The sequence below is a fragment of the Stegastes partitus genome, unplaced genomic scaffold, assembly GCF_000690725.1.
Source record: "Stegastes partitus isolate 25-593 unplaced genomic scaffold, Stegastes_partitus-1.0.2 Scaffold369, whole genome shotgun sequence".
Taxonomy (NCBI): domain Eukaryota; kingdom Metazoa; phylum Chordata; class Actinopteri; family Pomacentridae; genus Stegastes; species Stegastes partitus.
The window spans coordinates 480,385-504,642 of record NW_007578100.1 but is presented as its reverse complement, the minus strand read 5'-3'; the positions used below and the strand labels follow the sequence as shown (position 1 = coordinate 504,642).

Here is a 24,258-nt window from a genome sequence, read left to right as displayed (position 1 = left end):
GTTTTGTCACTGTGATTAGACCTTCCATTACTGCAGCTTTCAGTGTCGCCGTGCACCTGAATGTTTTCCATGGATCTGTTGCTGGTAGTGGAGATAGAGTCTGGGGTGGACAAGGGGGAGACGAGGGTAGAACAGAACCGGGAAACACGTGGCACCTGTTGACTTGGCAGTTCCCTGTTTCTCGCTCTGCATGTGGGATTCCACTGCCTTCGTTCCCACGGTGCCAAGTTTGAAACACTTCCTGCACAAAACGCTCCATGCCTCGTAAACATCGCCTGATAACGGTGTCAGCGATGTTGTGAAATCTCGGTTGAATGGCCAACTTTGGCTGGGTTTGTGCTTCCCCAGCTAGCAGACGGTGCATCTGCTCCGAGCGTCCAGGACCAAAACAAAACCAAAGTGTTGTTTGTTCTTATATCCTGATCCGTGCGACGAGATACAGTGTCAAAACAAACCAGAAGGTGTCTGTCTTCACCACTTTACTACCAATTAGTTCCTCATCTTTACATTAATCATTCAGTGTCCCTCTCAGACTTTTTAAGGATCCGTGGGAACCCTGCATGAATGTTCCCCGTTGGGCCCCGGGAGACTCTTGAAGCTCATCTTTTACAACTGCAGGGACAATGATGAGAGAACAACAGCCAACATATGCTGCTGCAGTACGGTTGAATGGCATTTTCTCTGCTTCAAAGTAAAGCTGTTGTTCAAGACGGGCCGAGTTACTGTCGGTGCAGCAAACAAAAAGCACACAGGGAGCTGAGACAGACAGGTAAGTCTACCGACGGCGTATGTGTGGTTAAAGGAGAACAAAGAGCGAGGCTGACTGACATGACACCACAGAGAGCTAAATAACCTCTGTGATTACCCAAACAAAAGCGGGTCACTGGAGCTGTATATAAAAGAAAAACTCAAACAGTTTTCACGGCAAAAACAGGAGAAGTGACACAGAAACGCAGCCAGCTGTTAGAAATCCAGCTCGTTTTTTTCTTTTTTAAAAAGTGAAGAGCCGCTCATCCACTGTAGAGCCGTAATTAGAGCGCCCACTTTAACCGCCAAATGATTACAGAGCGGCCTTCGATCAACAAAACACACAAGGTGATGACAGGCGAGATGAACAGCCGCACGCCGGCGGAGAATGAATCAGAACTCAAATGGCACTTGATATCTCAGGCTGAACTGCTCGTAACAGTTCAATTAGTGGAAAATGAACGGCAGGGGCATTGTTGGAGGCATGAGACGATTAAATATTGCTTATTAGCTGCTTTTAATTTCGTACGAAGCTCAAGTATAAAGGGTTGATGTGTAGGAGTTTTCCTAAAGACTTGGCGCGCGAAGTCTTGTGTTCACGTAAAGAAAATCACACATAAAAGTGTTTTAAATGTGGACACTTCACATTCATGACTTTATTGGTATTGTTGAGGCATGAAAGGTTTAAATATTGCTTATTAACTGCTTTAAATTTCATATGAAGTTCAACTACAAAGGCTTTATGTGTGTGACTGTTGGCCCAAATGCAGATTATCACTGACACTTTACATTCATGACTTTATTAGCAGTTTTCTTGACATACGGGGGATTAAATATTGCTTACAAGCTGCTTTTAATATCATATGAAGCTTAGCTATAAAGTCTTCATGTGTGTGATTGTTTGCTTAATAAAGATCTTGTGTTCACATATAAAACAATCACACATAAAAGTGCTTTATCACTTACACTTTACATTCCTGCATGAATTCGTTATAGGTTTCCTGGTGAGCACGATTAACAACCATGATGATAAATGCGTTTAATGAGTGCGTCCAAGTGTGTTTTCTCTTACCCAAACACTTGACATCTCCCACTGCGTAGGCTGAGGCGGCCCGGGGCTTGTTAGTGACCAAGGCCAGCTCCCCAAAGTACTGACCCCTCTTACAGCGCGTTATCTCCACCTCCGCATTGTCTGCGTGGTCCGCCTTCGTCTGCAGGAGAGCAGAGGAGCAGGATTAAAGGTTAGAAACCACTCAGAGCCTCGTGTTTTGTTTTTTTTCCTTTCTTTCCCTCCCCCAGCAAGAAGCACTCAGACAACTGTGATTCCCCCGCTGTTGCTAGGCAAAAACCAGGAAACACTTTTGTACTCTGGCGGATTTTAATGGCGAGTGTGGGCTGTCATTGTCAAAATGTGCTGCACAGAAACTACTTGTTGGAGGAATATATTCAGCTACTGTGCTGCTGCATATTCATGAACCTTTTTGGAAGCATTCACCAGAATCTGCTTCTTAGAGACGCACAGTGAAACGAATCAAAATGCACGATTGCGAAACAGGTGAGGACGAGCTTCTTACTTTACTCTTCATCATGATCTTGGCCTCCCCAGATTCTACAATGTAGAAGCAGTCAGCCTTGTCTCCCTGAGGAGAAAGAAAGCATTTAGAAATACAATGAAAATGCAATTACAGTGTACACGAATGTGGAAACCGAATCCGCGTCTCACCTGTGTGATGATGCGCTCGCCATCTGAGAACTGCTTCGCTCCTAATACATCCACTATCTTCATCCTCTCTGTGGCCTGGACAGAAAAAAAGAGAAAGACGGAGAGGTCAAGAGAAGATTAATAACAATTAAGACTACTCCTACAGATGCTGACCCAGTAAATTCCCCAACTTTAGCCCCAACAGTCTGTATTCGCCAGATTACCGTAAATTCCGGACTATAAGCTGCTACATTTTTCACACGCTTTGAACACTGCGGCTTAAACAATGATGCGGCTAATTTATGGATTTTTACGAATTTGCCTTGTGATGAAACTGAGAGCGACAACGAAAGAGAGACGGAGGAAGTGTGTGACGAAGGAATTCTGAGGCTGTTCAACTCTGACACTGAAGAAGACGACTTAAGTGGTTTTAGTACAGGAGGAAGATGAAGATCGCGGTCAATGACTTTTCCTGGTAGGCTGCTGTAGTTTTTGTTTTTCTAACCAGCACTGTTCTGTTATAATTAATTATGTTTGGAGCTATTATGTATTCTGACTCTGTATTTTTCCACTGAGCCTATGATTCTGTTTTGTATTTTTCTACTGAGCACAGTATACATCCTTGAAGATAATACGGCCGGTGAGAACCGGTTCACACACCAGGAGACAGCGGAAACCCCTCTTTTCTATCGGATAGGATTGCTACTTTAGCTACACGCCGTACCAACAACATCCACACATGCTGCTTCCCAAATTTCAAGGACGTGGACAAGAGGTTCGCCTGTCCACGTCATTGGTAAGTGGACAATTAAACTTGGGTGTGTACAAGTCCAACCTCTGTACAGGGCAGCCCAAGAAGGTATCTGCAACCTGAACCCGGAAAAACTCCGTTCAGCTGGACATGAGATTCCTGTCTGTCCCTCTGAATCCAGCGCTGCCTCACTTTACCTGTGACCTAAATAAATTCTACATCTGAGAACTGCAGATTTCTCCGGTTTGTTGTCGGGCTTCCAACGAAAGAATTGGGTCTAACAATTTGGACAAAAGCATTTACGGTACGTATTTGTGTAGGTTGCTGGTACGTATTTAATTAAAAGTAAAAGAAAATGTTCTAGGTAGATATCTCATGCTACAACGTGGACACCTGCGGCTTATAGACAAGTCCGGCCTGTATATGTACAAATGCGCTCAATAGTCTGGAAATCATAGTAATCAGTATCAATATTTGAGATTAATTAGCACGTTTCTGCACACTGTAAGTATTTCTATTAATTTCTATGATTAATAATCCCTTTATTACACTTCTTGCTATACTGACTGGTAACACCTGCTTCTCATTTGTCTTGTAAAACTTGCAACACGCTTTAATCCACATGTTACCGTTTACTGTTTACCATTTTGAAGTCCTCATATGTGAAAACCTACTTGACAATAAAACTGTTTCTCATGTTTGATCAAATAACATTTCCCATCTTCTGCTGCTCACCTCATTTCCAGGTGTTAAAATGCATTCATCTACTTTAATTAATGTTAATTCATTTAGTAGCTACAGTACTTCTGCTAATATTTCTTGTCCAACAACCGCTGATCAAAGAAGTAAATATGTGAGATGTAGTTATTTGGCGCTGTAGTCTCTTGCTAAGGGAAAAAGCTGAATTGAATATTTGATAAGGGACTCAAAGGAATTTGTATTTCAAAATCTGAACTCACCTCCAGTGATTTGAGTAAGGGCACAGACTCAATGAAACACTCGTACATCCTCCTCTTCTTGGCGTTGTTCTTTACAATGAGTCTACGAAATGTAGCGCGGTCCTACGGGCACAAAAACAACACCGTGACAAACAAAAACTGAGTAAACAAACATCTCTCAAAGGCAGTCTTGCAAGCAGTTTGACTGTGGCTGCTCTTCTGACTTTGGACACTGGGAGGAGCTGCAGCAGCACAAACCATCAGAGCGGAGGACCGGCTCCATTCATAGATTACAGCACTTCATTCTTAACATGTCTGAGCATCACAGCTCAGTGTGCTGTATGTGGAGATGGAAACTGTTGCTACATTTGGCAATAAAATCCTAAGAAGACAACTTGAGGGTAAAATAGTTCCAAAAAACAGAGACAATAAGGAGACATTTGCTGTGTAAAAAACCCAGTGGTGCTCGTTGAAATGTGACTGATAACACATAGTTGACTAATTGGATCACGTCCAGTGTACAAACAATGAAAACAACTTGCTCACATTAGCAAGCACAGGCCTGACTTGTTAAACGTGCCAGTTGTTTATTTACTCAAACTCATGTCGATTATGTAATACTGATAAAAAAAACAAAACAAAAAAAACAGCCATTCATAGCGTTAGCACGTAAATGTGTCTGGTTTTGGTGTTCGTCTATTTGTGCGGCGTTCTTACCAGTCCCCATAGCGCCCCCTCCTGGGTGGCTACGATGGTGGCGGCGCGTGGCGTGTTGTACATGAGCGCCAGCTCCCCGAAGCTGCCCTTATTGTTGTACTGACCCACGCATTTTCCTAATACCACGATGTCGTACACACCCCTAGAGAAAGACAGAAAAAAAAACAGACACAAGTGAGCAACAAACAGGAAATGAATGGAAACAGATGGAACAGAAATCCATCGACTTTTGCTCAATTTAGCCAGAAGTGAAGCGTTTCGTTTATTAACCTGCTGACCTATTCTGATCACACAATATCTGCAGCCTCTAGATTGGACCTGAAAACAAAAATCTAAGAGCGATTTAGCTTTATTTGTGAATGCTTGTAAATCAAGAACACGTAACAGCATGGTTGTGTACTGGGCTGATGGAGTGTAATACTTGAGCAGAGCCGATCTGTCTCCCCTCCCTCTTTCCCTCTCTATGAGGATTAAACCTGGGGAAGGTAATTTGCAGCGTTGTTGCTTGGCAGGATTAACCACTCATTTTGTAAGATAGCCTGTCCTCCCATTGGCTGAGTAGAGGGGCTAAAACCCTTGTCGCTGGTGGAGTATTAGCTTACTTTGACTGGATTACAATGACGATGGGGACGATGATCACTTGTGTCGACGGCTCGCTGAAGTTAGCGCGTGTCTGTTGCTGTATTCGACGGACAAAGCCGGCGTGAAAACGGTGGTCAGCTAGAAATTTCATCTCATTTCACAAATCTGCTTGAGCGAATGTAAAAAAATAAAAAAGAAAAGGACCAAGATTTATTGGACTTTTATGACTCCCTGAATGAAATATGGACAACTCAGACACGATGAATTAACACCACGAAGAAGAATTTTAGGTCACGTTCTTTTCTAAAAAAAATTGATTTCCTCGATAAAGATTGGGAAAGCGATGAGTATATTTTGCGGTGCGGCGCCGTGGCTGAAGGACAAACGGATGTTCCCTCCTGCGCTGAGACGACATGCGCATAATAAGGATTTTCTCTGCCTGGTCCACCCTTGGGCACGGCCTTTAGTGATTTATAATCTCTCAAGATAGACGATGCAAAATCTCAATATCAACAGATAGAAAAAAAACAACAGAATTATTTGGGGCGGTAAGCTTGACAGTGATTTGTAAACACTTCTGGAGACATTTCTGGGAAAGTGGAAGCATTAAAGCTGTGATTAAATAAAATAAGGGCTGAATGGCACACAAAAGCATCTAAATGGTTTAATTGCTGCTTAATAAAGATAATACACGTTTCGGCCAATCAGAGTTGAGAACAATGATCCTTTCCACATCTTTTGCGCGTCAACACTCCCATTATATATTTACTCCTCGTCCCTCAGGGCTTTCTAAGGGACTGCCAGTTGCTTCCTGTCTCACAGGAACCAGAACATGCATGGCTGTTTATTCTTAAGCGCTCCTACTATCAAGATGTGCCATTTAGAGTCAGACACAATCAAAACTTAACATTATGATGCACTAAAAAAACGAAGAGGACGCGTATAAACACAGCAGAGCTCAGAGGTGACACAGTCAACAGATTCTTTAGGAAACATTTAAACAATGTGCTGCTTTATCCTGCTTTCTTTCCTGCTTTTCTTTTTTTTTTTTTTGTTTATCCCTCGATCTCTCTCTGTGTGTCCATGTTCCAACCCCACCCTGCTGGTGACATTAGCTACCAGCTACACTCTGTACAGACCAGGGTAAACCCCAGGATAGTATATGATCAGGCAGGCGTGCTGCTCTTAAAGGTCACCGCATGTCTCATGTACAGGCGGCACGCTGCGTTAGAAAGTGTGCATGCAGATGGAAAAATAGCACACAAGTGGAAGTGCGCCGCTGCACTGAACTGATATGTGCCATACCAAGAATGAATAGAGGCCGGGGTGGGATAAACAATGGCCAGCCACCAGTCAAACATGGTTAGGTCTGTTTTCTCTGTCGCGGTAGAGGTAGAAACCGACATCTAGAGGTCTGTTTTTTTAATGTTAAGTCACCACATGAACTCGTAAAGTGACGCACATGACAAAGAAACGCTAACTCCTCTCAGTGTAGTGAAGTCTCAGCAGTTATCATAGAGGCTTATCAAAGCCGCCTCAAATATTTAAAAGTATAACTTCACCTTCAAACAAAAAATATTTCCATTTTAACTTTTTACATTAAAAAAAGTCCGAGAATGAACAATTAACAGTTTGCAGCTTGATTGATAATTATAATTTCACAGTTACAGCAAGTTAACACTGTTTAATCAACACAACCCGTCCTGTAATAAACACTCCATAGGTTTACAGGAAAACACACGAGGCCTCCAGGCTTCCAATGCATGATCTTTGCAGCAACACAAGTCCACCTGTATCAACCAGTGGTTCACATTTTTACATACTTGATTTAAATACACAAGCTCTGTAATCAAAACATCAAAATCTAGATTTGTTTGTCGTTGGCATTTCGATTCAGCTGCATTTCCTTGAATGTAACGGCCGCTGCGGTATTTAGCAGCCTTATATTTTGGATTTTCGGACACTTTTATTCCTCTATATACGAGAGTTGATGAAAAAAATTACGAGACCGTACGTCTAAAATTCAAACATCGCAGCTGATTTAAACTTGGCTGCTACCCCCCGTTGAAGTGGTCTCCTCGTGCAGCGATATGGCGCCACCAGCACTTCTGCAACACTTGTGACGCTCCCTGGAAGTCCAATTATCTAAAAATGTCAAGCACCATCTGTGATGAGCGCTGCATCTCTTAAACTGTGTCAAAATGGAGACCCTTCAACTTGAATTTCATTTTGGGGAAGAGGATGAAGTCGCAGGGAAGCAAATTTGGTGAGAAGGGCAGGTGAGGAACGACAATTGCGTCATTAGCAACCCCCCTATGCTGCGAGTGCATCGGTGCACTCACATGGCATCCAGCTACAGCTCAGGTTGTTGAATATTGGAGTGGAGCTCAGCCTTAACAGTCCAACCCTGGGGGATCAATTCTGGGAGCACAAACACACGAGCGTTGAAGAAAATGACGAATATGCTCCTGGTGTGCTACTGTTTTAGAACCACGGCGAAAGCTGCTGTTTCTTCTCCTGGTGGTTGCGTCGCTCATCACCAGCCATGATCCTCAGCTGCTGGCTGACACACAGAGTGTAATGTTTGCTCTCTGTTCCAGTTTAAGGCCCATTGAGAAATCACAATATGCGCATCCACCAGTGCTTGCAGAAACATGTGTAACACAGGCCCTGCAGTGTCACAGGACCTCATGAGTTATGACGGTTACTGCTGGCACATGTTGCATGCACATGACCGTGCACATGGAAGAGCTTTTTGATCCGCCCTTGTATGTAGATGAGATGTGTTCCGTGCAGCGACATTTAATTCAACTCCTCTACAAAGTACAGCCTCAAACAAAGCCAAATAACCGATATAGTAAACTGCTGTAATAAAAAGGGATCTCGTCTGGTCATTCAGTCTCATCCAAATTTGCTTAAACAAACAGAAGGCATTTGAATAAACAAACTGACCCAGGTGTAATGATGCAACACACACGGTTTCCCCCTCCTACCTCTCTATGACGTAGAAGTTGTCTCCGTCGTCTCCCTGGTCGATGACGTGCTCCTGGGGCTGAACCCTCAGCTCAAACATGGCGTCCAACACCTCTGAGAACTGCTCCTGGATGCGGGATAAGAGAGAAAGGCTGTCAGATACAAATGAGGCGGTGGACAAACGAGGAGCAGCAGTAAAAGCGTGTGCGTGGAGTTTAACAAGCATCCCAGAATGCCGTTAAGGTCCTGTGAGTGCTGCTCCTACAGGTAGATAAAATCATCCCAGCAGGCGAGCTGTGTGAGAAACTACACGTGGGAAAGGACAGAGGGGACATTTTCAGTCCATGAGTCCATCATGTTGTCATCGATTTATCAAAGCAAATTCCCAGTGTTGTATTGTTCATACAGGAATAGAAGCAGGTCTTACAAGCATCAAATACATTTTAAGCTCATCTTTGCAGCCAAAACAAACGAAATGAATCAAGTGTAGCGACATCTCACAGACGATTGTTGGATTTGCTTTGTTGAAAATAGGCAGCATCGAGTTCTGCCCAAATATAGGAGGGTTTCAGTCACTTTAGTTTTACTTGGAATCTACCACAAATTAAAGATTTCTAGCAATGAGAGACGCAGATTAAGCTCAACAGAGAATGTAATTGGTTGTGACAGAACATACACATAAATATGTTTCACAAATAGTTCTTTGTCAGTTTTCTCTGACTGATCCCCAGAGCACTGTTTCCGTTGTTGTGGTCACTCAGTAAAGTTTTATTAAATGTGTTTTTTTATATGTGTCGATCAACATGCAGGTGATAAATTAAAGGAAAAAAAACAGAAAACGGTTTCAGACGCTTTCATGGACGGCACAAGAATTTACAATAAAACAAATACTTGATGGTTCCTCATCATCTGTAAACATGTGTATCCTTCAATCTAATGAGAGTCAAAGAGTTTTCAGGTCTTTTTCTGATATTTTCTCCCAATAGTACAAAAAAATCTTTCCTCTTACACTTGTTTCTTCTAAATCCTGCTATAATATCTTAAACATAGAGGTTATATACATTAAATTAAACTACAAACTCCTACTCCAATCAATTTCACTTTTACTTCAAACTAAATCAAATAACCTAAGACTACTTTAATAACAAATTTCTCAAATATAAAAATAAAACAACTTACCTTTGACAAACCATTTACTTTGTTATTAACAAAAAAAAGAAATTCCACATAACCAGCATCAGCATTTAAGACAGATTGAGGTCTTTTTGGGCAGGTATTCATCAAACTAAACTTGTCACCTCAATCATTGTTTTTCCAGCCAGGCCTTTCTTTGCTTCATTTGTATGCGACTCTTTAGACACGACCTTTCCCTCATATTTCCATGAACAGTATTCCTACAATAATCAATTCCACTAGAAATAACTATAAACTCATGGCTCCAAACATATCAATTAATAGTTCGGTTAATTCTGAATTTAGTGATTTGAAACACTAGCATGTCAAATTTTAAACTCCATAAAAGGCTTTTTATCTTTGATTGTCTGTGTAAACTGTCGACCAATGATTAGCTGCTTTAATTTAATTATTTAGTGCATGTGTGTATAAAGGTGTCTGCTATTGTGTATCTTATCTCTTGTTTGCTCCTCCTCTTGTAATGGACTATGATGTGCACGGGAGAGTGACATCACACCCTTTGCAGGTTATTTTGTATTTCATCACGTTTTCTGTTGTGCATGCATATATTCAGCTTGCATCTTTTGCATATGTGTACATCAATCCATCTTAAAATAAGGGGTGACTGACTGGTTTAATGAGGGTGTCATCCCTCCTGTAGAGTTCCAGAGAGTTGTATAAACTACACCACTGAGTGACACTTCATGTTAATTTTTCCTTGACCCATCTGCCTGTGAGCAGTTTTCTGTGTTGCCGTGCGTCTGTGTACACGAAGCTTCCTGTGCACGAGATCTGTTTACCTGATCTAGTGTCTTAAAGAGTAGGATGTCTCGGCAGGCCTCTTGCAGTCTGCAGCGCTGCTCGTCTGTTTTCGGGTGTACCACTCTGGGCTCAGTGTCCTCGTCATCCTCGTCTGGGTTGAACGCCTCCGCGCACACTGAAGGAAGAGACACGCAAATCAACTTTTACACACAGCAGCGACATGTCCTGTGTGTTTACACTGCGGTTAAACAAAGAAATCCAGGTAAGAGAAGTGCTCTGCAAATTAATTCAGACGTGCACAAAGCCACGCTAACAATCAAGTGTAAACACAGTGACTCTCCAATCAAAACTTACAAATAAACACGACGAAAACAATTAATCCAACAGGCTGTAGTGAACTTAGGTAGCGACAACCTTGTCAAAGTAACTTGCACTCAGCTGGCAAGGCCTTCACATCATTTACGAGTTTACTTTGCAAACAAAGAGCTATAAATACTAAGTTTATCTGGATACAACCACTCAACAGACATCCATCACGGTGGAAAACAACATTAACGTGTCCGTAGAGACGTGTGTAAAGAAGTTGAAGCAGAAGGATTGTGTTATGTTTTCACACTAGCGCATAATCGAAGACGGCTGCGAGGAGAGGATGCAAACACGTCACGGGCGTCGCAATCACCTCATCTTGGGTAAATGTTTCGACACAGAGTGCAGGGAAAGGTAAGATGTTACACAAGCGCAGGCACAAGCAGTTGGAAGATATTGTATAACACAAAATGAGGCGATGGCCTGCGGGCGGAGGGAAGAGAGGACTGCAGGACACCGGAGGAGCCCAGAAGTGAGGAAGTGACACATGCACAGCGACATGTTTTGCCACACTGGATGACAAACACTGACAAGGTCATTTCAAATTGTCACTGTGGATCTGTGTTTCCTCCAACTTTGCGGAGACACTCTCTGCTCCTCGCATGACATTTTATCGTCCGTATCATATCGGCTTATCGGGGATCGTTTTCCAGGGGCGACGCACATGGATCCGCTTTACTGTAAATGTGCAAACGTTAGCTAATCTATGTTAATCTAAATGTTTAATTAGCCACAAAAACAACAAGATTTAAAGGGAGCACAGAAGAGAAAAAGAGGAAAATTGGGTTAAAAGCTTGTAAGAATAAAACAAGCAACTCAAACTGATTGCAGGTCTGGTTGTTGTTTTAACCATGTTTTAAGATTGCATAAGAATCACTGTTACGTCTTAAATGGAAGGAACTGTGGAGCTTTTATTGTGAAGGACAAAGGATGTTTTACCCCCTTGGGACTAAAACATCCTCTTTTCTATAATCAATCTGTCCTCAACATTTTTCTGAAATACGAACATGGTAAATGGGGATGGTGTGAGTTCATTAAGAGATCTATCTAAGATTTGAAAACATCTTTTTTGTTTACTATCTGGAGGGCTGCACTACGAGGCAAAGTTAACACAGACAGCCTTTCTGTGCGTTAGCTGGAACATCCCGAACATAAAACTCAGAGATAATGTGAATCATGACGACGGTTATCAACTTTCTTTGTTCCTGATCTGTGCCAACTAGCATAAAAGAGGGTGTTTGATGCATCATTTGACTCGTCTCATGCACAAAATTCGCCTACTTCAGTGAGACCATGGGGAGCGCTCTGAAGAATATAGAAATCCATTACGGTAAAAAGTGCCGTTGCTGCAAATGATGCAAAACAGGGATGCTGGTAGAAAACGGTTAAATGTGTGAGTAATATTGTTAGTGTACCACCCTGAATGCGGCGGCTTATTTCTGCAGTTTAGAGCCGCTAAACTTCACTTTAACATGATACTCAGACAGCGCATTTAGACACTGTCCCACAATGAAGGATATGTGGAAATTAATCTATTTTTTAGCGAAATGAAACCAAGATAATGCCACAAACTGAATATGCACAGTGATAAATACCATTATCCTAATCCGTACTCTATTAGCTGCAATATGAGCAGCGTAAAACGGATTAGGCGGTAAATCAGGACCAAGTGTAGAAACATATTTATGCAATGTTTTTTCTGCATTAGCAATTAAATGCATGTAGAGTCGCTTAAATATAACACATGGCCTCAGGTGAGAATCGACTGGAGAGTAAAGGTTGAAGCTTCTTATAACCGATTTATTCCCAAACTGTGAAGATAAGCGTCCTCCGGTGCAGGTTATCTGTGACTTTGCAGGTTAAAAGAGAGCCACCTTCATCACAACTAAAAAAAAAATGTGACTTTACGCTCAACTCGTTGCTTTGTAGCACAAACCTCAAGACCTTGAGAGCTGGTTTGTATCCACATTGTGCAAGTTTTTGTTATTGTATCAGCGGTGAGAGACCAAGTTATTAAAAAGTATGTTAGATGTGAAAGACTCCTAGCATGGAAGTCTTGGCAGCTTCATACTTTCCTCAAAGCACACACACACCACCCTGAAAGTGTGTGCTATCACTATTGCAACGTCTTATCTCTTAACACTCATACCGATGACGTCCGAAGCGCTGTGACCTCTGGAGCGTCGGTGTGCTGACTCCTTCGGTTCAGCACGATCGGGTAGTTAAATCCAATCGACCGAGTGAAAACGCAGTTAAACGTGTGAGTCTGCAGTTTATTAGCAGCGAGGACATAATCTAAACCCGCAGCAGGATACGAGCCCAAAAGTCGAGAGTTTTTAACGAGTTGGAAGACATAGATGTTTGAATAAAGGCTCAGCTGTGTGTTTTCTTCGCTGGTATGAACGCCGTTTGAGATGAGATAAGACGCAGGCAGGTCTATCACGCTCAGCTGAAGCCGCTGCAATCTTATTTGTTGTGTTTGTCACATGCAGCCAAAACCTTTATCTGCTTCTCGCAGGATTAGAGGATTCCAAAAACAAAATTGGCCAATAAGATGCTTTTGAGGCAACATGTGAGCGTCTACAAGCCATAGATGATCAAATCTAATGCAAATATGGAAGGAAAGTCACGTTTTCACAAAGTTTTCAGCCAAAAAAAAGAGAAAAAAAGGGCAAATTTGATTTAAAAAAACATACATGTTTAAAGATGTCGATGCTATCCTCTTTCCTGAGTGTTGTGCATGTGTTTGTGTATTTTATTACTTGAACTGTTGAACAGATCTGTCAGTAATTAAGCTTATTACTGCCTCATGACGTCTTTTAAACACTTGGACTTACAAGCAGAGGTGGAGCTCTACCCTGAAGATGAAATATCAGTCAGGTAGAATTGATTATTTTAAAAGTACAAATCCTCCCATTGTTCATTATACTTAACGCATTTGTGACTAAGAGCTGCCTCATCAAACCCGATCATCATCATGCTGAACTACTAATAAGTTGACTCTAACTGTGTCAGGGTCTCAGCACCACGTGGCCTCATATCAGACTCCAATTAAAAGAGGTGTTCATATTTGTTTAAATAAAAATCACCACGTCACACTCGACAGGCCAGTTATTACTGTCCTACCTAAAAAAGGAAAGGATGTCCTTTTTAAACCGAGAAAGATCCTAGAAAAAATCCTGGTCACGTGACTGAAGAATGGGCACAGTAGTTCATCTTTAATTCTCAAAACGCTTTTTAATGTAAGGCAGAAAGATTAATATTATGCATGTAAGATGACAATTGTGAGTTTCTTGTCACGGCAACATGTTTGATAAATGGACAGTAAATATAATTATCTATTTACTGCATTACATAAATGTAACAGCTGGAACAATAACTTTCTTGATTCACTGCTTCTATAAAAGCCCCAAAACTAGGAACTTTAACACACTTCCTTCCCATCAGCTATTCGCTCTTGTGCCAAAACCTCTGACAGAATCTGAGATTAGATCAGCTCATGAACGGCTTAAACACAAAACAGGGACTACACAAGAGTTTCAGCCTGATTTCTCTGATTAATTAAACTCTCTGGCAGTCTTTGCGGATGCTGGATTTACTGGCCAAAAAGTGAATTAATGTCGCTTATTAAATGAGCCGCGCAGTGAAAGAAAGCTTTTGTTTTTTTTGTTAAGATCGTGCAAAATAAATTTACCCTTCTAGGAATGAAAATCAGGAGACAACACAGATAAATTAAATTAGTCTTTCTTTTTCTTTTTTTCCGGGCTTTACCCAACCTTTGTTCTTTCAAGAGTACAATTCATCTTTTTTTTTGCAGAGTAACAAACAGACACCGAATCAGGAAAAAAACCACATATGTAAACCTAATGCCTTAACTTGCTTAGATTGGGAAGGAAAAACCGCCTTCCATTCAATCTGGAGTTACAGAACGTACAGGGGAAACAGATTTAGCTTAAATCTTATGTCACCAATAAACAACCGACTCTAGAACGAATCATTTTCACCCTCAATTCGAGAGTCAGCCTTTTAAATATTATAAGCCTTGATAGTATCGGAGTAAATGATGTTTGGGATTGAATGAATAAATACCAAAAATGCATCTCATCAGATACATTTCAGAACAGTCCCCTTACATTAACCATATCATGTAAATCATAAATGAACCCTCTGAACTCCAAAAAACCATCTGTCTAATTGAAAGGCATGTTATCTTTTTAAAAAATAACCAAACTGACCTCCTCTGTGAAGCAATCATCTGTGATATGTGTTGAAAAACAAACGCGAGGTCCGGAAAATCATTTTAATCTACATATTTAAAAAAATTAAATAAAATCCAAAAATGAAGTGTTTGCACAACCAGATTCTTAGAAAAAAAAAAAATGTAATCCACCGCACAATGGTGACGTGCACCTAATTAATAAAAGCAAAAAATAAAACAAAAATTAAGCATAAAAATGATTAAACCACCCATCCACTATGGTGTTAACAATACCTAAAATATTCTCGGCAGCAGTTTAGGATTTCTACTTTACCGCTACATCACAAGCTCCACGACCGAAAGAGTAATAAAAAAAGGTTTAAGATATTATAAATCTAAAGACTGGAATTAGCTCGTTGGCTGTGATAAACAGGCCCACTTCTTTATTTAACTACCTTCATGTAACTCATCGACTACTTCCAGGACTGCCTTGTTAAATATCTGTATATGTTCTCATAGCAAATCTGATTTTTGATCTTCAATGGACTTTTTCTGCATCAGGGGTGTCCAATCCTGGTCCTCGAGGGCCACAGTCCTGCATGTTTTAGATGTGTCCCTCTTCCAACACACCTGATTCAAATGATCAGGATCGTTCTCAGGCTTCTGCAGAGCTTGATGATGAGCTGATCATTTGAATCAGGTGTGTTGGAAGAAGGAAACATCTAAAACATGCAGGACTTGACTCCAGCTTTACACACCAGTCAGACTTTTACTGAGCTACTGTGCTTGAGCTGAGGAAACAACAGTCTCGTAGTTCAAACTTTGCATAATCCTCCCGCCTCACTGCTTCCACATGAACCATTCAGAACGAGCAGCTGCCTCTCAGTCCACCAGGTTTACTTACTTTCTAGAGCGGCTTCTGCCAACTCTAAAGCCGTGAACACAACCACACTAGATGTTCTGCTGTTGGCTGCAAGAGTGAACACAACAGTCCTCATGCACTCCCGGCACCTGAAGGACTAAAAACCCAGCAGACTACTTTTATGATTCACACCAGTGTCACCACAACAGTAGAGAAATCCTTCGTGTCAGGATGTCGTGCGACTACTGTTGCAAACGTCACCATTAGCTTTGATCGCATGCCCACAGGTCGGAGCTGTGTGGAAACTGTAAAGCTGAAGGACATTAAAAGACGGTGGAAACTTTAGGACCGATTTGGATTTGTTGTGCTTCAGTGCAAATGAAGTTCAGCCAGTGTGTACAGCTGAAACTAAATTGCTTTTCAGGACAGTTTTTGCTTTAAAAGTTTAAGTTTTAAAAGTTTTTAAAAGTGGGTTTAACTTTCATTCAATGGGTTTCTTTCTGTGTAATTGCTAAACAATGTTGAGAGTGTGGGAAATAGCTCTTTGATAAATTCAATAAAGACTTTTATATTCTATGTTTGCATTATTCTCTTTTTATATGTGTATTTTTATACTTGTGTTTGCACTATTTCTTATATGTACACTTTTCTTTCTAGTATGTGCGTATCTCTGCGTGTACTGCTGCTGACAATGCTGTGAATTTCTCCAACGTGAGATGAAAAAGGCATATCTTATCTTAAACATTACCCCACTTTAGATGAAGCGCTGATTACCTCCAGGTGTACTCAGACGATGCTGCTTTATTCTTAATTTCTGCAATTTACGCTGCTCTGTGTAACTTTACCTGCAGTGTGTCCTTGTGGCATCTTGTTCCTGCACATTTTACCAATTATCTGAGAAACAGTGCATAAAAGAAACACAACATACACAGAGCTTTTCCCCCTTCTTGGTTAAAAAAAAAAGTTACACAATCAAGGGATGTATTTTTCTTTTAAGTTGCAATGATTGTTTTCCTCGTGTACAACTGACAAACTGCAAATGGGAATCTTTTTCACACGACTGAAGACAGATTTTTGTTGCGGCATCTCTGGGAAACGTAGTGACGCTCTGTCTGTGTTGTTGTATTCACACAATGTCTCCTCAAAAATGGTCATTATGTCTTACAGCATTACCACAACAAAAAGGTCTGCTTGTATCACACAGACACTACAAACCACTTTGTTCAGCAAAACCTCCACTACGTGTAGCGGTTACAGGAGAAAAAGTTGTGAGATTGTACAAATTAACACGCCGCCCTACAATAAACCTTAACGAGGCTGCGGTGAAGACAGCAGGTTCAGCGCTGAAGAGCGGGGCGGCAGTAAAGATAAACATCGGCTGACACACCCAGGGCTTAATCAAAGTGCAGCGCTCTGTGACGGCTGACGACATTCAATCACTCGTATGTAAACACTAGACGGGTACGAGCGAGCGTGAGAAAACAACGCCGCTGTCCGCCCGAGACCGCAGACGCCAGGCGCAGGAACAGACACAAGAGCGGCTGCACGAAAAAAAAAACCCAAAACGCACCGGCGGAGCTTCTACAAACACTGCGTATTACATGCATGACGCGCTCATTATCAAAGCGCCGCTCCACCACGGAGGCAGATCAGTGAGGCTGCCACTCGGTGTTTTGTGACACACACAATAACACGCTGCGGGTGAGACACTTGGCCGGTGATGTATGCAATGTCTTCCCCGGTGTGGGGTTACACTTAAGGGACATGACGTCAAACACATACATGTACACACACACATCTTACCTGACACTCTCCTGTTGAATCTGCTGGGTGGTGGGGCTGTAAAAAAAGAGAAAGAATTGAAATTAATATTGTTGTTTTAGCACAACATTTAACACATTTTGTTTTGAAATCCTCATCACTGTTATCTGACGCCGTTCATAACAATAACCGAAGAGACAGGATGAAATTTAGGGAAAGAAAAGTGGACAAAAAGGCAGACAGTCACATCAGATGGAGAAAGATTCAGACAGTCAAACAGCTAAAGGCAACAAGGGGCGATCAGACAAAAAGTAGGACATGCTCGGAGATATAGGTGGACAGGAGGAAATACAGGGAGACAATCTGGGACGATAGAAGCTAAAGGAGGAATTAAGGAAGCAAGAGGGAGTATTTTCAGAATTGCAAAGTTAATATACTGAGAGCAGTGACTCCTGACACCAGCGTGGTCACACATGTAGAGTGCATTCACACACAATGTCACAAAAAGCAGCACTTTTTTTTCTTTGGAAAGTAATAAAAACAAAAACACACTCAGCTGCAATAATCACACAATAACTGCCTGAAGCCACAAGACACTGTGTTTTATAGGAGCCCTCACATGTGCATGTTTACAGGTAACATAAGGAATAATGTATTAGAAGAGGACTGTGTTGGTTTAAAATCCATTACAGATCGCATTAGATGGGATCAATCAGCAACACATTGCCCCCCCCCCCTGCCAAATGCTGACAGGTTTCCGTGTTCAGAGGTTTGAGGTTTGTTTATGTTTTCACTTGACTAGAAGAGTTGCCTGTGCTGGCTTCAAGCTGTCGCTCTGTTTGCATGCGCAGATGCTGCTGGGATACTGTTCATGTTCCTGAGCCACCAGGATCGCGCATGTGATTTTTCTCGACTTTAAAAATTCAGCATTCAAGGACTCACAGCAGCAGGCACCTGCCACGCTGGAGCGTTTCCTCCAGCAAAACATGCCAACCGGTGGAGTTGTTGAGTAGCTAACCCCGATCCCTGACCCCGCTACGGATTTCTGCCAGAAAGACGACAAATATATTCAAATACATGAAAATATCATCAGGCATGAAGATATTCTCTGTCAAAGCCTGCTCGTCTCTGCTGCTGCTGCTGCTGCTCTCTCACACCTGGCTCATCACACGTGTCCATGAATGTATTCACCTTCACATTAATACTTAGATAGAAATGCTTCCTAATTTGTGCCATGCACGTTAAAGCCCATGTGGACTTCCAAGACACCAAAACACAGTTTGAGCGGTGATACATTTGTCAAACACAAACAACGCTTCTTATATTACAGGTTTGTTTCCTGCCTCATGCTCTGCAAACAAACAGCCACACAAGAGCTTCCCTTCCAGAAACACGGCTCGACTTCCTCATAATCATTCATCCAGAAGAAACTATAAGACATTTTACTAAACACTGTAAATCATTATATATACAGTACAGGGCTNAAACACGGCTCCACTTCCTCATAATCATTCATCCAGAAGAAACTATAAGACATTTTACTAAACACTGTAAATCATTATATATACAGTACAGGGCTTAAAGTGAAAAATAATCCTGAGCCTGAACTTTTTTTTGCTTTTGGGTGGAGGTACAATCTCGCTAATTAGTAAGATATGAAGATGTCTGCCTTCCCAAAGTCAGACTACAGATTATAGTGACACCAAAGCAGGTCAATAGGTCGTGGTAGGTACTCCATCTGACTACAACATGGTGTAAATATATTGATTAGCAACCAATGGAAAAAGGACATTGATTCACCTTTTAACAACATGTGCACTATTTATTATAATCACTCTGTCAGCTTGTTATTAATGATATCAATGTTAATTCAAATGCTAAAGCTATGTTCTGATTCTCCATGAATCTGATAGTGTTGATAAAATGAACGCCGGACTTTGGCTGGAAATCACAATATGGTGGAAATGAGCTGCCTGGTGGAGGTCTGCGCTTGTTTAGAGGGCTTTTCTAGTTTGGAAATACAATACTTGGTCAATATTCAATGAAAACACGAATCTTTTGAGCTTTTCAGGAAGACTTTTCTTAAACACTGGTGCTATTTCACGTGTATTTATGTAACCGTGTATGTGACAAAGCATTTTTATCTTCAGTCAACTTTTTGCACAGATTAACGATATGATGAACGACAAGTCATGTTCTGCAATGAACGTGCACGAGCGTATTTTTAAATCACAAACCCGGTCAGTCACTGATGCCGGTACCTCAGCAGTAGCTGCTGCTCCCGGCAAACGAGTTGTGAGTTTCAGAGAAGACACCAGCTCTATGGCCGCGGTCTGACTCGTGATCTGACGGCACTTTTTATCTGCGAGTTGTGTACAGGAGTTTTTTTTTTTTGAGCAGATAGTACAGAAGCAAGCACCAGGGTCCTTCAGTTTTTTTGCACCAGCAACCAAAGAGCTTGCCATCTCTGCTTAACCCTTTCAACACTATAGCCCGCTATACTGGTCTGCCGCTTTCACCCCGTTCAACCCTGCAGCTCGGACATTAAATAAATGATCCAAATAGTAATAATAATAATAATAAGAAGATGATGAACTGCATACAGTCCTTTTTGTTTTTTGTTCAGAGCCAAGCGCCACACGCCAGAAATCCGGCACGGTGCCGGAATACTTGAGGCCATGTATACAGCAATAAAACGTGAAATGGCCTCAGTAAAAGCTCTCTTTCTCTTCAGTACCACCAGTAAGGCTTCACTTTGAGATAAACAATGTTAGAAATAAGCCTCCACATTGTAGTTTCACCAGACAATATGTTCTGAATTCAGGTGAAATATCAAAAAGTCTATCATTCTTTGAACACCAGGAACAGCTTGAACTGAACATCCTGGAGAAAAAAAAGGAATCAATCGTACAAAACAAGTACGAAATGTATTGAACGTTGGCCCATGAGAACACCACATGCTTCCAATATATCCGGTACATTTCATGTATACAGGGACGCCACCAATCAGGATATTAAGCTGATTAAAAGCCAAACCCAAATCTGCTTCTAACCATAACACAAATTAAAAATTAAAAAGATAAAAATATCAAAACCATTTGCACTCCTCAGTGAGTGATCGGTCCAATGGTGGTGAGAGTTTAGTGCCATATGTGCATTTTCAGCTGCTTATCCAGGGTAATGCAGTGTGACCACTTCCTTCCATCATCCTCCTCGTTAGTGCAACCACTTGTTCTTTTTTCAAGCTTTTCCAAACTGATCCCCATGAGTAAAGGCCAAGACATCTTCCTCTTGGAAGTTTTTCTGCCAGACCAATGGTGGACTACTTCTTGCCCAGTTTTAACATCTCAGCAACCATTCCAAGTGTGGACAATAAACCACAATCAGTTCATTTCTCACTTTGCCATTTGGTGATACCAGAACCTTGCTTTTACCAAAGTCAGTAACAACAACATAGGAAAAACATCCTGTGCAAAGCAGAGGATGTTTCCTGGAAATGCTCAAACAGCGGCTGTAATCGAGTTGAATTTCCAGCCATGATTTCAGCGTTGTGCACTTGACACAAGAAAGCATTAATCAGAGTAACGGCAGCCTGGAAAACACTTCTGGTCAGGAATATACATCAGGGCTAATAAAGTGGCAAGTCAAGAGGAAAAGAACCGTGGCTTTGAAACGAGAGAGCATGCACAGTATGTACTGTGATGCAGCCAGTGTGCGTATGGACTCCGGTGTTGTGCAGCGTTTGTTCATGGGGGGGCCGTGACCCTGTGTGTTGCAGTGCGTGTATGTCCTTGCAAATGTGTTGTGGCTGTCTAACATGGTGTTCATTTACGCACACAAAGGGTGAGGTCAATGTCCTAAACACCTGCTTTCTAACACTGGGCTGCTACTAGCCAGCATGTGCATGGTACACTGCTTCATACACATACACACACAGTATGTGTCCATTGCTACCTTATTACCATCCTGTCAGAGCCCATTAGATCCAGACTGTGAAGACAGGAGCCTGGGGAAAACTCACACATACACACCACTTTCCCTCAGTCGCCTGGGGAGATGGACGGAGTTTAACACTCCGCTCTCTCTGAAGATCACTCTGACTATCACTCAACAGATAAATTCACAGGACGGTCTTAGTTACCGCTGCACTGACATCTGTGGCATTTACAAATGGAAACGCTAGAAAAATAATTGTGTCGCTTATTTAAGGAAATCGCCTGAAACAGTCGAGCAACTGGTCAGAAGAAATGTTTTTACAGCACAGTGGAAAAATCCATGAATAATTGCTTCAGCATTTCAATTCTATTTGTACGTATGTGTTAACTCTCACATTCGTACCAGATATTCGGTCTCGTCTGGTATCTGCTACACCTGAAATTTCATTCTGCCTGCCTACATATTAAGCTTTAATGCTGACAGAATCGACAACACTGCAACCACCGTATGAGCGACAAATGAGCTAGAACGCCAGCTAAACCCGTCCTGGGAAGATCTGCAGGTTACGGTACGTTCTCACCACAGACTGGCTCAGAACAAAGCAGAAGCCAACGATCTGTTGTTTTCTCTGGATGAGACTGGATGAGAAGTTTTAATGAACATTAGCTGAAACGGGAAACGGGAAGAAGATCCATTCCCAATTTACCAGCACTGATGGAACGAGTGTTGGGAGTGCACAGTGAATTAGAGACAAAGTGGCGCTGACACAAAACCAATATGTGGGAAACGCACAAAGGTCTCAAGACAACAGATTGAAGAGAAACTTCACATGAGGGATGCAAATCTTAAACAACTTTCTGACAAATAATAACCTATTAATCACTGACCTAAATGAAATACAGTGGAGATGTTTGCATGTGCTGGAAAACTGTTTCTTTACCTTTGACTCTTAATGTTTGTTCTTAAACATCAGGTAACTGAATTACACATTAAACAGCAAAACATAACGAGCTCATTTAAAATTGCTATTAAACAACTGGCCCAAGAAAATCCAAGTATCAACGAGCGTCAGTCTCCAGGAGAAGATAATCTGAAACGTTGATGTATTCCCAGGGGTCTGATATCAACTGAACGCTCATACTTGATCTACATGATGGAGTGACTTGTTAATCGTAGGTAACGTTACTCCAGCTGCTGGAAACAGCTGCTCAGCTGGAACAGATGTCCGCAAATACTGTCGCAGCAACTTCATCAGTCCAGAAACTCTGTCAGCGTTTACTGCCACGTTTAAAATGTATTAATATTCGAATCCTGATCCTCATTTACGTTAGCATTAGCATCTGCAGCTGCTCTGTGCTGACACACACACTTGTTAGCGCCGATGTCAGCGTTCAAACTATTCTCAAGAGTAGCTTAACAACAACAGAAGTACGGTCTACATCAGTACACGCTCTGCATATCTGTATTCAGAACAGTCCATGCATCTGCTTTTATGTCTGCGTCTGAAGCTGACATTTCTGGGCAGGACTTACAGTTGATTTTTAAGAATAGAAAGCAATCTTCAAACAGTGTTTGGTTGCCTGCCAACAAGATGGGCAGACAAAGCTACCAGCCACAGGCGAATACAGCAACTGGGCAGCAACTGAGTCAATTCTTTGACCTGCAAGTCTTTGTCTCGTTTTCTTTTTTCTATCTTTTTTTTTTTTTTTTTTTTTAACTTACAGTGCTGAAGACTATGCATTAGATTACATGTATTGTTCACCTTTTCTATTGCAGGTGTCTGAACAGGCTTTAAAGTAACAAAAAAAGAGACCTTCCCCAACTCTCTCGGTTGCCTACAACAGCCTGTGGACTGATTTTCATGTAAAAGAAAACTCATTTTCTAGGAAAATCCAGGGTATTTGACATTTATCCTCACTTATGCGCGGCCCTACTACCTCTCCTCTGCCACGAGTGTGCAACACAAGCCAACAGTAGCTGGGAAATTGAATTCACCAATGTCAACAAATGACTGGCTTCCAGCATAACACAGACTCCAACACAACCTCCAGCACAGACAAGAAACACTTTTATCTGGTGAAGTCCGTCCGGCCAGACAATAATGTTACCAGCACCGGGGGGAAAACCAGGGTCAACATCGAACAGATTTTAAGGTCCTTGTGTTTGTGTATAAAGCCTTACATGGGCCGGCACCTGGGTGTATTTCCGAGCTTCTTTGCCCCTATTCCGCCTCGAGCCCTGTTAGATCATCAGACCAACTGCTTTTAAGTCTCTATTGAGGCTGCTGGGAGATCGAGGCTTTGCAGTAGCAGTTCTAAAGCTTCTAAAGTTCCTCCTCCGTTTACATTTTCAAGAAAACCTCAAGGCAGCATGTTTTGGAAGGCCTTTGGCTGCTCTTAATGGTCCTAATATTTCATGTTTATTCTTATTTTAGAAAGTTGCTATCCTCTCTTGCCTGTTCTAGCATTTAATACTATCATATTTTGTTTCACTGCATGAAGTTTTTATATTATCTAATTTATTTTTTTTATATTGTGAATCTGCACATAATTTTTTGCTGTTCACCTGAAAACATGTAAAACACTTTGGGCAACTCGGGTGGTTTTTAAATGTGCTACTGAAATCAATTTGAACGATTTGATTGAACAGTTTCAGAGCACTCAAGCCAAACCCATCTCCACACACAAATGTAGTCTACTGTCTACAACACAGTTCATAGTCCAACTATAACAACGGTGCAACTTTAGCTGCGTCATCCATCAATTTGACACCGTTCAGTCTGGAGCTACT

General features: G+C 41.6%; 1 protein-coding gene across 1 annotated transcript in view; it reads right to left on the bottom strand.

Annotated features, from left to right (window-relative positions):
• The window catches only part of prkar2aa (protein kinase, cAMP-dependent, regulatory, type II, alpha A), a 55,926-nt gene that overhangs the window by 2,601 nt on the left and 29,067 nt on the right, over positions 1-24,258 (bottom strand). Inside the window, exons 3-10 of the mRNA XM_008284722.1 lie at positions 17,575-17,610; positions 10,384-10,520; positions 8,431-8,537; positions 4,856-4,997; positions 4,160-4,261; positions 2,471-2,545; positions 2,322-2,387; positions 1,820-1,958 (exon numbers count right to left, since the gene is read on the bottom strand). Of these exons, the coding sequence (XP_008282944.1) occupies positions 1,820-1,958; positions 2,322-2,387; positions 2,471-2,545; positions 4,160-4,261; positions 4,856-4,997; positions 8,431-8,537; positions 10,384-10,520; positions 17,575-17,610 (804 nt within the window). The remainder of the gene's footprint in view (positions 1-1,819; positions 1,959-2,321; positions 2,388-2,470; positions 2,546-4,159; positions 4,262-4,855; positions 4,998-8,430; positions 8,538-10,383; positions 10,521-17,574; positions 17,611-24,258) is intronic.